Source organism: Monodon monoceros, unplaced genomic scaffold (assembly GCF_005190385.1).
Source record: "Monodon monoceros isolate NGI ecotype Baffin Bay Population unplaced genomic scaffold, NGI_Narwhal_1 Super_Scaffold_2, whole genome shotgun sequence".
NCBI lineage: Eukaryota > Metazoa > Chordata > Mammalia > Artiodactyla > Monodontidae > Monodon > Monodon monoceros.
The window spans coordinates 26375495-26392543 of record NW_021703776.1 but is presented as its reverse complement, the minus strand read 5'-3'; the positions used below and the strand labels follow the sequence as shown (position 1 = coordinate 26392543).

Sequence of the window (17049 nt, the reverse complement as noted above, 5' to 3'; positions counted from 1 at the left end):
AAAGAGAGTCTCTTCAATAAGTGGTGCTGGGAAAACTGGACAGCTACCTGTAAAAGAATGAAATTAGGACACTCCCTAACACCATACACAAAAATAACCTCAAGATGGATTAGAGACCTAAATGTAAGACCTGACACTATAGAACTCTTAGAGGAAAACATAGGAAGAACATTCTTCGACATAAATCACAGCAAGATCTTTTTTGATCCACCTGCTAGAGTAATGGAAATAAAAACAAAAACAAATGGGACCTAATGAAACTTAAAAGCTTTTGCACAGCAAAGGAAACCATAAACAAGATGAAAAGACAACCCTCAGAATGGGAGAAATTATTTGCAAACGAATCAACAGACAAAGGGTTAATCTCCAAAATATATAAACAGCTCATGCCTTTTAATATTAAAATAACAAACAACCCAATCCAAAAATGGGCATAACACCTAAATAGACATTTCTCCAAAGAAGACATACAGATGGCCAAGAAGCACCTGAAAAGCTGCTCAACATTACTAATTATTAGAGAAATGCAAATCAAAACTACAATGAGGTATCACCTCACACCAGTTAGAATGGCCATCATCAGAAAATCTACAAACAACAAATGCTGGAGAGGGTTTGGAGAAAAGGGAACCCTCTTGCACTGTTGATCAAATGTAAATTGATACAGCCACTATGGAGAATAGTATGGAGGCTCCTTAAAAAACTAAAAATAGAATTACCATATGACCCAGCCATCCCACTACTGGGCATATACCCAGAGAAAACCATAATTCAAAAAGACACATGCACCCCAACGTTCATTGCAGCACTGTTTGCAATAGCCAGGTCATGGAAGCAACCTAAATGCCCATCGACAGATGAATGGATAAAGAAGATGTGGTACATATATACAATGGAATATTACTCAGCCATAAAAAGGAATGAAATTGGATCATTTGTAGAGACGTGGATGAATCTAGAAACTGTCATACAGAGTGAAGTAAGTCAGAAAGAGAAAAACATATTGTATATTATCGCATATATGTGGAATGTAGAAAAATGGTACAGATGAACCGGATTGCAGGGCAGAAATTGAGACAGAGACGTAGAGAACAAACGTGTGGACACCAAGGGGAGAAAGCAGCGGGGGGTGGGGGGGCGTGTGATGAATTGGGCGATTGGGATTGACATGTATACACTGATGTGTATAAAATGGATGACTAATAAGAGTCTGCTGTATAGAAAAGTAAAATTCATAAATTCAAAAAAAAAAAGAAAACATGTGAGATGCCTCTGCTGCTGTCTTCATATCCTGTCAACCTCACCTCTATTTCCCACTGTGTGTCTTTCAGTTTTTGCCCCAGCACTTCCCTGACAGGCAAAAGGGCAAGCAAGAGTCACAACTGAGGGTGTGGGAGATTTAACAACCCTGTGGGCATCCAAAGAGTAATGGAATATTTCCATATTTATATATATATAAAACTTTTCTTGGTACAAGCCTCAGTGGATAGTTTTGAGAGTCATTGTCTACTATCCTCAGATTTTGTCTCAGTGGTACTTACATGACCTACTTTTTATTGACTTTTCCTCCCTCCTCTCAATCCTTAGTTCCTTACTCTTACTCCCTACCTTCAAATAAGAGCTTTGAGGTATCGGAGGAAACTCACCTCCTATACCTATATGACTCAAGATAAATGTCATATATAAATCATATATATGCATAAATGTTATATATATGTATTTCTAGATAGTGATAAGCACTCAAGAGAAAAACTAAAGCAAGGAAAGGATATGGGAGTGTGTCTGTGTGCACATGTGTTGAGTGTGTATGTTTTGCATGTGAAAGAGGAGAGATTTGAATAAACACTATGTGATGAGCACATTTGTGAAGTATTTTGTATTTATTAATTCATTTAATCGTCTTAGCAGTCCTATGAGGAAGGTACCATTGTATTCATTTTTCAGATGAGAAAACTAAATTCGAGATTCTATACCACACCTAATATCACACTTCTGGCCAAGTTTGTGTTACTACTATTTGAACCCATACATTTGACCCCAGAGTGCAACTCTTTACCCTTTCTTCAGGGCTTAACTTCAGTCACCTACACAGAGAGACCTTTCAGGATTTTGTTCTTCCCACCTAAGCCTCTTTGTCATCAGCTGTCTCTGAAACCCCCCAGCCATCTCTTCTTAGAGTTGTGTTTGTCATTGATGAGACATAGGATGGAGCACAGTTAAATGAAAGTGAATCAAAGAGTATAAGCGAATACATGCAGGTGAATAGCCTTTTGGTGGTCTGAGTTATTCAAAGAACAGTCTTTATTTATGCAACATACGTAGGTTTATGATAAGCTTTAGCAGAACACTTTAGCAAAGTGTATTGGTGATTACTTCCCTAGTCATGACTGCTCTAGATTAGCCTGTTGATAGAAATTAAAGAGATTATGTTCTCCAGCAGAGACCTGAAGTGTAGGTCTTTGCGTCTTAGTCATTTTAATAATAAAGAAATAATCTCATCCCAACTGAGCTCTCACAGTTCTTGACAGCTGGAAACCAGCTTAGTACTCTCAGCTCCTCCTTGGCTTTATTAGGAGCTGGCCTGACAGTCTCACGTATGCCGTGGTCTTGGTGTTCTCCAGTTGAACATACAAATTTTCACAGATCCCCAACATCAGATGGGGCCATTCTGTGCAAACCATAAAAATGACCAAATATCTCCCTACCCTGACCTAGTGAGTGATTGCTACTTTACCTATCACTACTTTAGCTTCACTGTTTTTTCCTCCTAAATAAGACTTATGAAGATACCTAATCATAGAATTACCTCTGCTTTTTGACAGCATCCAATGCAAAGCAAAGCCCTACTTCCTGGAACCCTTCCTTAAGTTACCTAACACAAGCCCAAAACGTGTAAGTCCTTTCCATCCCTCTTACTGAGCTTCCCATGAACAGTGGGCAATAAACCCAACCTGATTCATGGGTATGTTCCTGATGGTCGTTAACTGGAGGATGCACTTATTGTCTGCTCTATACATACAACACTTGTCTATGCAATTTCTTTTACATGTCTTATTTCCCAATTATAGTGCTTCTTACAGGCACTGAAGTTATCTTTCTGGAAATTTATGTTGGTATTTTATGACTTTTCTAATTGACTAAACAATTCACATTTTGTTTTTCTTCTTTAGGAACCAACTGTTATTTCAGCAATGGAGCTTTCCACTAAGCAGGTACTATATTCTATATTTTGTTAATTTTATGTTTCAAATAGATAAATATGTTCCATCAGATTTTATGGATTTATTAACAGTTGTTCAAAAAACCAGAGAAAAAATTCTTACAATAACTAGTAGGAAACTAAAGATAATTTTCATTGCCCTCGTGCTTTTGACCAGTCTCATATATGTCCTATAAATATATTTCTTAGATCACTATTTGTTGTAAATTTTCATTTATAGCATTTTTTTGGTCACTATAATATAATTTACTCAGTAATTATTTTCATCTGTCTATCCTTTAAAATAACATTGGTGACTATTTCAGAATATAAATAAATTTATAATTTAATTTGTATGTATAAACAGAATACATTATATAGGGTAATAAAATTATGCACTAGACTATATATTTTTGGAGGATTTTTACTTAAAAGTTAATTTTACTTTTTCAGTAGTATTGTGTGCTAGAGAAAACATTTAGTTTGGCTAAATATAAAAGGGAAGCAGCAAAATGGTCGCTGCCAAATGATGTTATTAAACTCCATGGATTCAAAGGCTAAGGGCAGCGTGTTAATAGTCTTTTCATTCACGTTGAATGGATGCTTTGGCAAGACTCTTAAGAAACACAAATGACTTCTAAATGCTAAATGATATGGGCAAAACAAATATAATTTTAACTTCTAATGAATTACCTTTTCCACATAAATGTTACCTAGCCTTTCTATCCAGTATATCAAAGGAAACTAAAAAGAAAAAAATGGCTTGGATCCTGAGTTGAAATTAATTATTAAATAACCTAGAAGAAAAAGCCAGGAAGGAGTAGGGAGCCCTTTACTCACTGTAAACTTACATACAAGTTTTGTATGAAAACTTATATACAAAATTATTGAATCTGAGAATGATTTGGTGAATCTTATTTCTTAACTGTTTACATGTTGTATCTCTGACCATACATTATTCCTCATACAGGATGCTAAAATACTGTGCCACTGAAACTCAGTATATATCCTTTCCACACATTCATATCAAAATAGATTGATAATCTCCAAGCTATTTAGAGAAATCCAGAGTGCAGATATTATTGACCTGATACTGTCATCTTACACTTCGTAAGTGTGTGTTCACCTGTTCTTGTAATCTAAAAATTGTCAAATGTTGGCAAGGAAATCCGGGGATTTCCAGGATAGTAGCTAGACCAGGATATTCTTTCCTGTAATGATTTTTTAAATTATTTATTTATTTTCTGCTAGACTTCTTTGTCAACGTTAATTACATTGCATCTAGTTTTGTAAATCATTTCTTTCTGTTTTAGCGTGTTTAAACCTACCTTAAGAATTGCCTATTAAATGCAACACATTTCACCAAAAAACAAACACAAACAATTTATCAACCTAAAATACTATGTTAGAAGAAAGTGTCCCTAGCCTTCATTTTCCATTACTGGAAAATTTTCACAACATCAGATGGAGTTTCATTTCCATTCAGATGGAGTTTGATTTCATTCAGATGTGACTCAATTTCATTTATGCTCATGGAAATTTTAAAACTGAGGCAGTAGTTTCATGAGGGAGAAGCAGTGTTGCAACTAATTTTCTGGTTAAATGGGCTCATCTCCTGCTATGAACCACAACTTGTTAAGGAGGTTAGTGAGAAAGCCTGTGGTGATGTTAAATTGGGCAGAAAAAGCACGTCAGGTTATTTGCTGGTGACTGAATTATGCTCAATGGTGCCTGCAAGCATCCCCCATATTTCATTTAAACTAGTGAAAATCATTAATAGTACTGCAGAATAATCATTAAATATAAACTACATTGAATTGTATTTAATTTGGGGCATTTTATCACACTTTAGGTTTTCATTACAATAATTTCAGTTGCCATATTTTTGGTTTCATATTCTTCTCATGTATTATTTCTCTGATTTTCTCCTAAAAGAATCTGACAGATTTAGATATTATCATTTGGATAACAACTCCTTTACTACTCAATGCCATATTCTTACAGAAATCTATAAGTATGAATTTCATTCATGCTTCTTAAAAGTTATTGGCCAAACATAGAAATCTTTTTCTTAGGTATAACCAACTTGGTCAGTAGCTTTTTAAATAGTTATGACCACAGTATATGGTTTGGCATGTCTGTATTCACCAATGCCAACCATGCTTCTAGAAACTGCTACCCCATTTTAACTAGTTTAATTGTTGTTTAAACATTATGTTTGTTTCATTTTTTATCATATTGAGATTGCTGGCCTTCAATGCAATCTAAGTTTTTTTTTTTTAAAGGTGCTTTTGGAAGAGAGAAAGAATAGGAGGGAAAAAAAAGAATAAGAATTTCTTTCCATTAGTTAAGTTCCCTGTTAATATTTTTCAAATTATGATCAACTGTTATCACATGCAGGTTCTATAGATGCTTTAAGAGCGGTACAAATCAATATAATTTTCTCTCAACCAAAAAACTTAATAATACTTCATCTTTTCCTCCCAGAGACTTTAACTACCATTTCTTAATTTGCCATGGTTTGTAGCATCTTTCAATATAATAATACAAGGTGAATATAGTAAGAAGTTGATTTTCTGTAATATATTCCATATTCTATATACTACACTATGTTCATGTACTGTAAATATTCTTCACTTACTGAAATGGAATAAGCAATCAGTATATCTGCCTCCATAATAATTTAGTTTTTATTGTATTATTTCTTACCCCTTTTTTTCCCTTTCTTATATTAAGATATAAGTAAGTTGGTTAGCTTTCAGCATATAATTATTTTCTAAAGGTACTCCTTATACCCTCAATAATTTCATAGATTCTAATAGTTACTTATATCTTCATTTAAACATATCTATTTACATATGTAGTCCCATCTTTGAGAGCCTTTTGGAAATGCAGTTTTAATTATATCCATTGCTGACTGTTAGACAACTTGTTATAGTAAAAGAGCACACCATGGTTCAGAGACTGGCTTTTCTGTAACTTATTTTCATTTATATAGTGGAAAATTAAAATACACTTTTGAGGTCTTTTTCATATGTACTGTCATGTTTCAGTATTTTCACAACTTTTATTTAATGTTTTATTATAATTATTCAATCATGTAAAGCAAGAAAGGGACCTATGACACCAATTACAGTAAAATGTAGAAAAGTCACAAAACAGTCTTATTTGTATGTCATTTTGTATTTACATAAATTTGCAACTGGTATGCTACATTGGTTCAACTTTGTTAAAGGTATTTTTTAACTTGTATTGAAATCCTGAAGTAGTTACTGTTAGAAAGCTTTTTTCCCCCCAATTCTGGCTCCTTTGATAATTTCAAATTCACTGAAGATAGTGGCAGCATAGACGTTTTATCTAGATGTATACTTTAAAGATCTAGTTAAACATGCTCATTTTATGAATAAGGAAGTTAAGTCTTAGAAAAATTATGTGAAAGGCCCAAGATCACAAGAGAGTTAATGTCAGGCAAGACCTAGGATCCAGGTATGTTGATGCCCAATACCCCACTTTTTCCCACAACACCTGAGTTTTTTGTTCAAGTCCACGGCACCAGCCAGAGTGTACTTGATTCCCCTATCTGAGATCTTTCGAATGAGAAGTAATTGAGTACTTTTGTTTAAAGTAATCTTCCTGGAGGTAGTGCAAAGGCAAGACATTTAGCGTTGAGCAAAACTTCTTACCAATGCAAGTGCCAAAACTTCACCTTTTCCCTTCTTATAGGAGGGCAGACTGCGTTACAGGCAATTCAGTAGGGCACCCAAGAGTCAAAAGCAAAAGATCCCTGCCTCAAGACCAATCAGAATACATGACAATGTAGATAATCTGATTAATCAAAATTATAAACAGTAGAAATTAAGAAAGCAACCTAAGAGCAAAAACTGAAGGTTTGAACTTTACATTGCTCAGTGTCTTACTGTCTAAAATTTTTTATTTTTATGAGATTTAATTGACATATAACTATTGCTGTCTTCCTTTATCTTCCCTTGGTTTTACACTTACAAAATATACCTGTTTCAGTCAACTATTTAGATTTCGGTCTTGCTCTATTTTAAATGGTCACATTTCCTGCCAGGCCTTTGAAGAAGCTACCAATAATGGAATGTTTTTAAACCCACAAATATAAATGCATCTTTGCTAAGCTGGAACCTTTTTTTGTTGTTGTTTTTAAGAAAAAAATAGATTTGAAAAACAAGGTAGATTTTGTCATAACAGTAAACTCTTTCCACAGCAACAGCTATATATCGGCTCTACTGTGGGAGTCACACAGCTCCCTTTACACAGATGTGATATTTACGGGAAAGCCTGTGCAGAGTGCTGCCTTGCCCGAGACCCTTACTGTGCCTGGGATGGCTCTTCATGCTCTCGCTATTTTCCTACTGCAAAGAGGTAGGAGGAATATTAGAAATAAACACAGTGTTTCATATTTATCTTATCTGATTCCATTTTTGGAACAACTTCTTCATATAAATACATCATCTTTTTTCTGATGAATAAAATGAGGTGTTATACTTCAGGGAACTCTTAGACACCTCTAAACGTTGTACACAAGCTTGGTTTACTTTTGTTTTAAAAAACAAAAACACTTTCTTAATTTGACAAAATAGTCATTTCAACGTATTCTCTACTACTCACTTAAGGCTACCTTTGCCCCTTGATATTCAGCAGTATTTTAGAAACAAGCAATAGTAGATGAAGTAATATACAATACTTGATAATATAAACCTAAAGATTAACAGTATGCACATGAACATATTGAAACCTTTAATAGAAATTAACATTATTAAGCCAATGCATTATAGGAGCAGTAAAATTTGTTTTGTTTTTTTATCTTAGCTAATGTTTTACAAGAAGGTAAGAACGTGGCTTTTTTCATTGCTAATGAGATGTGTTCTACAACATTTGGATCATTTTAAAGGTTTTGGAAAAATATTAGGGAAAAGAAATAACCCTAATATCTACTTAAATATTTTGATTACACACTAGATAATATTGACTGTAGTGTTAAATCATCTACAACTTAAATCTTTCATATAGTCAGTCCATATGGATTAAAACACAGTTACCTTGTTAATAATAATATTAAATAATAAATATTAAATATTAAATTATTATTCCACTTAATAAATATGCAGTTTTCTTAAGCCTTCAATATTCAGAATTTAGACAACATGTTAGTATTACTTTCATATACGTATTGACTTTGTTGGAAGTTTAAATTTAAAACAAGAACTTAGTGTGGAGGTAATGTGTTATTGATCAAAGAAACCATGGATAATTTAATAAATAGGAATATGCTGTTTTCACAGCAATTAAATTAAATTAATTAAGAATAAGGTTTTATGCTTCTTAAAATCAGTTAGCTCTAAAGGGCTTCTAATGTTGCTTGAAAGTGTGAAATTCATGTTTGAACTAAAAATGGGTATTATTTCCTTTCCATGTGAAAATGTATAACATTGCCTAATTTAGTAATAATCCATTTGAATTTTAAGCTTTTATTAATGAGAAAGAAGATAAAAATAAGATCATAACTACATCTATAATAAGTTAAAAAGCTGGATGTTATTATACATTTGAAATGTGTTTATTGCATACCTAGAATCCAAGATTGAAGGAATTATCATTAACACATTTTTGTTGTGCCTTGCAGATTTTACTTAATCCAATTTCATGTGTCTTTGAAAAGGATGTTTAGAGGCCTCACAATTTATATATTCTTTGTGACGGCATTTTTCAAAAGCTTCAATGGCAATAAAAAACGCCTTCCCAAATGCTTTGTGGTTCGTGTTTCACAAGTTCCCTTGTTGGCTCAATTTTGAAATGTGCAACATCTGTTTGATAGTCTCACCAATTCTACATATAGAAATCTATAAATACCTGGGACTTCTAAATTTATGAATACAGTAACAAATTCCATGTTTGCAATTCTCAGTGGCCTTTGTGAGAGCTCTTTTCAAGGATGGTAACTAACTTTGCAGCAAGACAATACCCATTAAAATAGATGCAGAAAACAGATGGGCAAGTGTCCCCAGTCTTTTCGAGTCAGTCACACAGAGCCAATCTCCAGTTTTAGCCTTCTACTCCAACTACACATCTAGTTGGCACCACAACGGCTGGAGCCAACCTCCTTCCTCCCAGTCAACCAGTAGCCAAATGTAGAGAGAGGACTCCCAGAATGCACTGTAAGTAACATGATCTGAGCAGTAGAATGCAGGAGAAATTAATTTCCAGTTTTATAGCAAATTTAGCTTTTCTTTTAGAGGTAAGTTCGTCTTCTCTCTCACTTTCCTCTGATAAAAGGAGGAGCCTTGCTCCACGGTATTTGTTGTTGTTTTTGTCCTTTTATTCACTTCGCAGGTATATTGGTTTGCAATCAAAACCATGTAATCATAAAAGAAATGTTTTATAAAAAAAAGTTGGTATAGCAACCAAAAAGAAAAATTAAAGACTAACTTACAAGTAGAATTCATAGTCTTAATAGTATAATTTAACAAAAGTCTATTTAAGGAATTATGTGTAAGTATTAAGAGAAAGAGAACATTCATGTGAGTTTTAATTTTCAGGCTTACTCCCTCATTAGAGATTAGGAAAAAAAGTTTAATTCTATTCATTGAATAAATGGGTTGCTCTTCTGTATTTTGTGCTTTTTCCTCAGAATTTAAGATATTAAGAATTTTAGATTTTCTAGATGTTAGATACTTACTGACTGACATTCAGTAGCAAAAAGAAACCATGAATTTTCTGTTATCAATACTTAGAAAGACTTTTTGTTCATTGTTAGTACATTTATATACTATTTTCCATTTTGATCGTCTTGCAGACTACTGTTATAGGTATAATGAGCTACTTTTAAAAAATCTTTTAGGCAGATGTAGATGCATCTCTTCTGATAAACTTCCAGGGTCTTTGACTCTTCTCACTTCTTATGACAAATTCCCAAGAGGGAATAGAGATACAGTAATAATTTTTAAATATAATTGTTTTAGACGCACAAGACGACAAGATATAAGAAATGGAGATCCGCTGACTCACTGTTCAGACTTACAACACCATGGTAAGTTATAGCATTTTTAATCTTTCAACTTGCTAACACCAGGGTAAAACCATAAGCAATAATGCATATACGCACACATGCATACAAGTTATACCCCTCTGCCAGAATACTTAGAGAAGTGCAACTGAAGAGAAAGCAAATCTTGTAGAAAGAAAATTCCAATGAAGACAAAGCACTGAATTATGTTTTATTATTGTAGGTATGATAAATTCAGGATGTTAGACCCTTACGAGACTTAATGCTCAATTTTCTCATGTTAACCAAAAGGAGTCAAGTTTAAGCACACGCTTTGTATGTGGTAGCAACAGGAGAGTAGTAGGCAGCAAATATATTCATTTAAATATATCAAAGAAGAAAGTGTAGTCTTAAAATAAGCCATGCAAATTACTCATTAATATACTCGTAATATAGACCCAGTATATTATTACTGGGTATCCTACTCAAGTAGAAGATGGTTTGGATGTCTTCACTCTGATTTAGTAGGATAGTCCCTTGAACTGGGGATTTTGGACCAAGTTCATTTTATGTTTCCTAAATGATGTCAAGGCCTATTTAATGTCAAGTTGCTTATTTAATGATGAAATATCAACCAATCTTCATTTAAAACGCAGTAAAATGGTAGTATAGCTCATCCCCCCCACCCCCACTTCAACCCTTTACAAAAACAATAATTAGGCTATGCTTCCCCCTGCTGGGAAAACTCAGCAATGACATCACTGCTAACGAGCAGCTCAGTTAAAAATGGCTAAAATATCAAATGTAAACATTTTACATGTAATTGAATGTAATTATCCTTTAACTTTTTTGGTGCGTTTTACATTAATCTTAAAAGCAGGTATACTATTTTTTATCATTTACTTGGATTTGATTTACTAATTCTGTGTGTAGAACATTCATGGTTCATGAATGTTAAGAAAGAAAACACACTGTACGAATAGCACCCAGCAACATTCCAAAACCTAGTTGACTTTCTGAAAGTCCCTGTGTGTATCCTGCATGTACTGGTATGTGATTCATGAATGTCCGCACGGTTGTTTGGGGGATGCCAATACCAGGAGACAGGTAGCCACAAATTGGGCCTATATTTTGAATTCATTTTGCTTGCAAAATTTCCTTATCTGTTATTTGTTTTCCTGTCTGTTATCGCTCTCATTATAAAAAAAAAATACCACTAGATTGGAGCATATAAGTTTTTGTCTTTATACGGATTTAGTGCATTGTTGACACATCCTCATTTAATTTTTCGGATGGCATATTTCAGTTGGACAACAAAATATCCACTAGTTTTCCATTTATTTCATGTAGAAATATTGAATTATGATCAGCAGCTTTTCAACAATACAGCATTATGAAATATTCCTTTTATTAAAGAGTATATTTGCTTAGATATAGAGAGGCTAATGTTAACTAACTAGAAGTAAAAGAAACAAGATGATGTAAGTAGAGCTCATTTCCAGTCGGATTTAATCTCCATGTCAATATGGACCTTGCTATTTTGCTCACTTTTTTATCTCTAGGTCTGTAACAGATGCAATATTGTGAATATTGTAGATATTTAGTAAATATTTGTTGAATGAATTATCTAAATATTTCAAGCTATAGCATAATACTTACATACTTTTGTTTCTCAATAGAGATTTGATCTAAATAGCATCCGTTATTTATTGTGAAAATGATTTGTCATACATTGTTATTAATACCATTGTATTCAGAAGTAGAATCTTTAAGAAATATCATAAACCAATTAACTAATAAATTATAGTTGCAAACCACTTTATGTAGAATACCGTGCTATGTTTTGAAGATTGCTAGAGAAAAAAATATATATATATATCTTATTAATACATCCATTTTTTTTTAGCAATCAGTCTCTTCATAGACCCAGTTAGTGTTTTTTCAAAGTGATATATATGCTGGAATTATGAGTGTACATATATACAAGGAAAAGTTGACCGAAGTCATACTTTTTTTTAAAGTGAGGCTATGGATAAATAAATATTATTAACAGTTGAATGAATGGGCTTTGGAGAGTGCTTCAGATTTTAAAGTTATGTTTTGATGAAATTAGAGTGGTGCAACCCTATAAACTTTGGGAATATAGAATTGCTTAGCTGTAGAAAGTAAAATGAATGTGAATAACTTTTTTCTCCTGATTCTTCAGTTGGAATGAATACTGTAGGGAGGAAAAATAATTTCTGTGTTTCAATGTTACTGAGTCTGTGTGTGTGTATAAAAACAACCCCAAGTAGATGCTTGTGATATATGGGAGGAAATGGTAAAATAGTTCAAGAAGCTCTGCAGTAGTAAAAACATTCCTTTTTTGAAGGCCTCTTTATTCCTTGTCTGCTTGTCTTGCTAATTGACCAAACATAAAAAATATACACCATAGATTACAGTAAATTTCAAATGTTTGGCAACTAAGTCAGGCATTCCCATATGGTCAGACTGAGTCTCACCATTAGGAATCAGTGAATTATCTTGGAATAGGTGATGTCAATCTTTGACAGTAAAATGGGCAGAAATCCAGAGCTCAGCCCTATTAAATCATGTATGTTGCCTTGCTAATGTCCCATCTCACATTGAATAAAATATATGTGCTCATATGGAAACATATAAAGATATGAGATGTTTTCACAGAAACTGCTAAGCAACCTGAAGCCAATTATACACTTCAGGACCATCAGTTCCAGCTGTAATGGTAAACATATTGTGTAAAACTCTATATTTTACATCTCCTGAGGTTTTAATAGAGGGACTGTATAAAATAACTCAGAATTAAGGTGGAAGACATTTCACTCTCGATGAAACCTTTAACACTCAGTGCTCTGTTCGCTCTCTTGTAAAGACAGCACTAATGGTGAGCTGGACCGGGTGAAACAGAAGAATCCAGCTCCACTTCCCCTTGGTCCAGCACACTCTCCCCCATCACTGGTAGCCTTTTGCCTTGGGAAATTTCAGTACAAAACCCTAAATATATCTGCTAGCAGATCTTCTTGTCTTCCCATTCACTCATTGACAATGCTAACGAGAAACCTCCAGTATGTTCCCTTTCCTAAAGTAACTGTTGTGCACAGAATTGGAGCTTGTCTGACTGCATTCAAGAGCATAAGTGGTTGAGTCAATTTACCTTTAAACTACCTCTCATTCTTCCTTCTTTACTAAACGAGCTGTATTATGATCTACATGTCCAGAAAGGAAAAAGCTATACCAGAAGTAACAATTTTTGAAAATTAACATCTTAGATTTTTGCATCTTTGAAGTATTTTACATCCTAACTTCTACATTAATGCCATCATTGAATTTCACTTTGTAATAGTTCTCTTGGCTGTTCTACATACATGCATTTCCTTTCCAACAACCCACAGTAAAATGTTGGCAGAATTCAACCTTCTTCATTATCTCCACAACTAGTTCATCTCAATTTATGTCTTAGTTGGCATAATTTAAATGAAATCATTCCAAAATTGTTCCAAAATTTCATAAAATATCTCTGGCAGTGTCATCTTTATGGTGTGCAGAGCTATAAATTTAGTGTTTTGGAGCAATGCTAATCTGGTCTGTGCTTTAGCTTCTTTTATACATGTAGAAAATCCAACTATGAATCTGAGCATTTGGCCCCAAGAGAAGCCTCAAGATTTGATAGATGAGCTGATGTCAGTCCTAAAAAAAATCCCTAACTTTAATAAATTACCAAATTGTATCAAGTCTAAGACGTCACTGAATGTAAGATGCACCATTATTTTATGTACTGCTTAGAGAGAAAAACTGCCCAAAATGGACAATCTAATATATGGTCCCAGCATCAAGCCAGAACGCAATATGCTTCAGTATTGGCACAAAGGAGAAATAAATTCCCAACCGAAAGAAGATAGCAAAGAAATTGGCCTGTTTTACTCCTTGAACCACAAAGGTGGTCCTCATGAAGGTTTAATTTCTGAATTCACAAATAAATTCCCAACCGAAAGAAGACAGCAAAGAAATTTGCCTGTTTTACTCCTTGAACCACAAAGGTGGCCCTCATGAAGGGTTTAATTTTTGAATTCACACCAACGGGGTGGACCAAAAGCTTCAGACAAAACTTTAATTTAAGGAGCTGTCAGCTTAGTAGGGTCTCACGTGTCTGGAAGAAGTAAGAACAAATTATTTCTGGAAGAAAGCAACTTCAACTCAGATGGAGAACAACTGTAAGACATTCTGATATCAGAGATGTTAAAATATAAAGGAGCATGCATCCTAGAATGAAATTACTATAGTAGTGTCTTCCATAACTTTTGTAAACCTTTTCTGAAACTGTTTTCACTGGAGAAAATCAATCATCACCACAGTAGTCTTCTGACATTACGTTAGGCCAATAATCCATTTATTCATAGCACATGTATGCAAGACCTGCACACACAACCTGAATAAGAAGAATAAGAAGAGGTTTCAAATATTTTGTGCTATCATTGTTCCTTATTAAAGCTTTTAAATACGTCATCAGAGATCACCCAATTGATACATCTATAATTTAACTGTTGTAAATGAAAAGTTCTTAAACATGCTGTATTTTTTAATTCCAAAACTTATAAGGTAAACATATTAAATAAAATACAAGATGGTATTTTTGTGATTGTTTATGGAAGGTTTCTACTTCAGCAAATGGGTGTTTTCCATCATCTATCATATCTATTTGGAAAATGTAAATTGAACATTAAAGTTCATGTTTCCTTATTTTTAAAGGTGTAAATTCACATGGTAATTTTACTCTGCCATGTAAATTATACGTGTTTTCTTGGTAAAGAATTTGCTATAAAGTCATGAAAATAAAACATATCATTTAATATAGACTATATAGTACAGTAGATATCTTCATATTGGTGTTGCTTTTTAAAATTGAGTTTCAGCCCTCCCTATACTAAGAAGCATTGAGGCCTCTGATATCCCAAGATTATTAAGCACGTTATTAAAATGGCTTCATAGTTAACTTCAAAACATGTCAATTTAATTTGTGTATTTTAAATCAATATATACCTTAAAAATAAGATACTAGCGATTCTCTCTACAATAATTACCTATGAACAATAAAATTAAAATATCCTAGTCATATCTCTCTGTTTATCCATCTACCTATCTATACACTGACAAGAGCATTTAAACACAAATCCACAGGTATCTGTGAATTCAAGGAAAGCTGGAAACTCCTTGAATTGTAAAATTCCAAGTGTTGTATTCTGCTTGATAATTATTTCCCAGCACCAGAGACAGATCTTAATTTAGGGCATAAAACAAAATAGTTTAAAATTTAAATTTATTTTAGCAGTTTGATAAATTATAAGTTTAAATGTTCTCTAAGGTTTCATTAATTGAGTCTTTTTTGCACTTGAGAAATAGATGTATTGAGCATATGGACTTTAATACATATGCACACATTTCTAGGCACATGTATGCATGCAAACTCACATGCAACAAACATTTACTGAGAAACTAGCTGGTATAAGCATCACACAAAACACTGGAGAAATATTATACTAAGCATTATTGTGATGAATAAACAACTAGTACCCCTGTTATATAGCTGTAAATTTGTGTTAAGTGCACTACAGTATATAAGATTATTAAATCAGTTGTTAACCATCTTAATATTCAGTCAGGCCCAAAATATACATGAATGTCAAGGATGAGTGTTAAGGATGAGTGAAACTTTTGTCTTCTTTTTATATTTTATTTTATTATTTTTTTTTTGCGATACGCGGGCCTCTCACTTTTGTGGCCTCTCCCGTCGCAGAGCACAGTCTCCGGACGGGCAGGCTTAGCGGCCATGGCTCATGGGCCCAGCTGCTCTGCGGCATGTGGGATCTTCCCAGACTGGAGCACGAACCCGTGTCCCCTGCATCGGCAGGCGGACTCAACCACTGCGCCACCAGGGAAGCCCTTCTTTTTTTATTTTTAAATATTTTATAGCTTCCCAAGAGTTATTGATTCATCCGTGAAATGCCTTTTCAGCTACTGCTACTTTAGGAAATATTTATTATTCATCCACTTGAAGTCAAATTAGAGTCTTTTCTATTGATAAAGTACCACTTGTATTTCTGGAGAAAATAATCAGAATCCAGTAAGAAAAATCTAAGTAATGTTGTTTATAATAAGAAGTGCATATCTCCAGCTTTCTGTGTCACCATGAGTTGGTGGACAACATTTCCTTTCCTCCTTTGCTTGACCTTTTACATTGAATAATATTGGCAAAAAATTTACAGTGTAAAATATTAAAATTACAATGTGATGAAAACAAGTGGAATTAGATTTCTCTTTATGTAGTTTGGCAACTAATTGAATTTGCTAAATATTTAAAATAATTTGCAATTATTTTCCCTCTCCCAAATTGTTTCATTATTTATGAAATTCAGCTTTTTAATAACCTAAAGGGTGAGAATATCAAAAATGACAGCAGAGATCAAATAGTTGAATACATATATGGTTCACTACCTCACCTATCTCTGTCTTTTCTACATGAAATCAAATATCCTAAGATTCTTACATTATTAGCATTTCAATCTTGGGAGACATTTATGGGGTTAAAATGGAGAGTGAAATAAATGGAAAGCTGAAATGTGATGCCTTCTGTTTCTGCTATATTGGAAGAGAATCAAATACTAAATAAGGCCTTTAGCAACGTGATATTTCTGGCCAAATGATGGATATCTTGACTTTTTGTTGTTACAAAAGGAAGCAATTTATTTAACTTCTTTCTTTCCTCCCATTCTTTCTGGCTTATTAGCCTCATTTCATTTCCATAAATTATCCCACTGAAAGAGGAAAT

At 33.6% G+C, this 17049-nt stretch overlaps 1 protein-coding gene across 1 annotated transcript in view; it reads left to right on the top strand.

The window, feature by feature from the left end:
* The window catches only part of SEMA3A (semaphorin 3A), a 235193-nt gene that overhangs the window by 206724 nt on the left and 11420 nt on the right, over positions 1–17049 (top strand). Inside the window, exons 13-15 of the mRNA XM_029234387.1 lie at positions 3171–3212; positions 7431–7588; positions 10186–10253. Of these exons, the coding sequence (XP_029090220.1) occupies positions 3171–3212; positions 7431–7588; positions 10186–10253 (268 nt within the window). The remainder of the gene's footprint in view (positions 1–3170; positions 3213–7430; positions 7589–10185; positions 10254–17049) is intronic.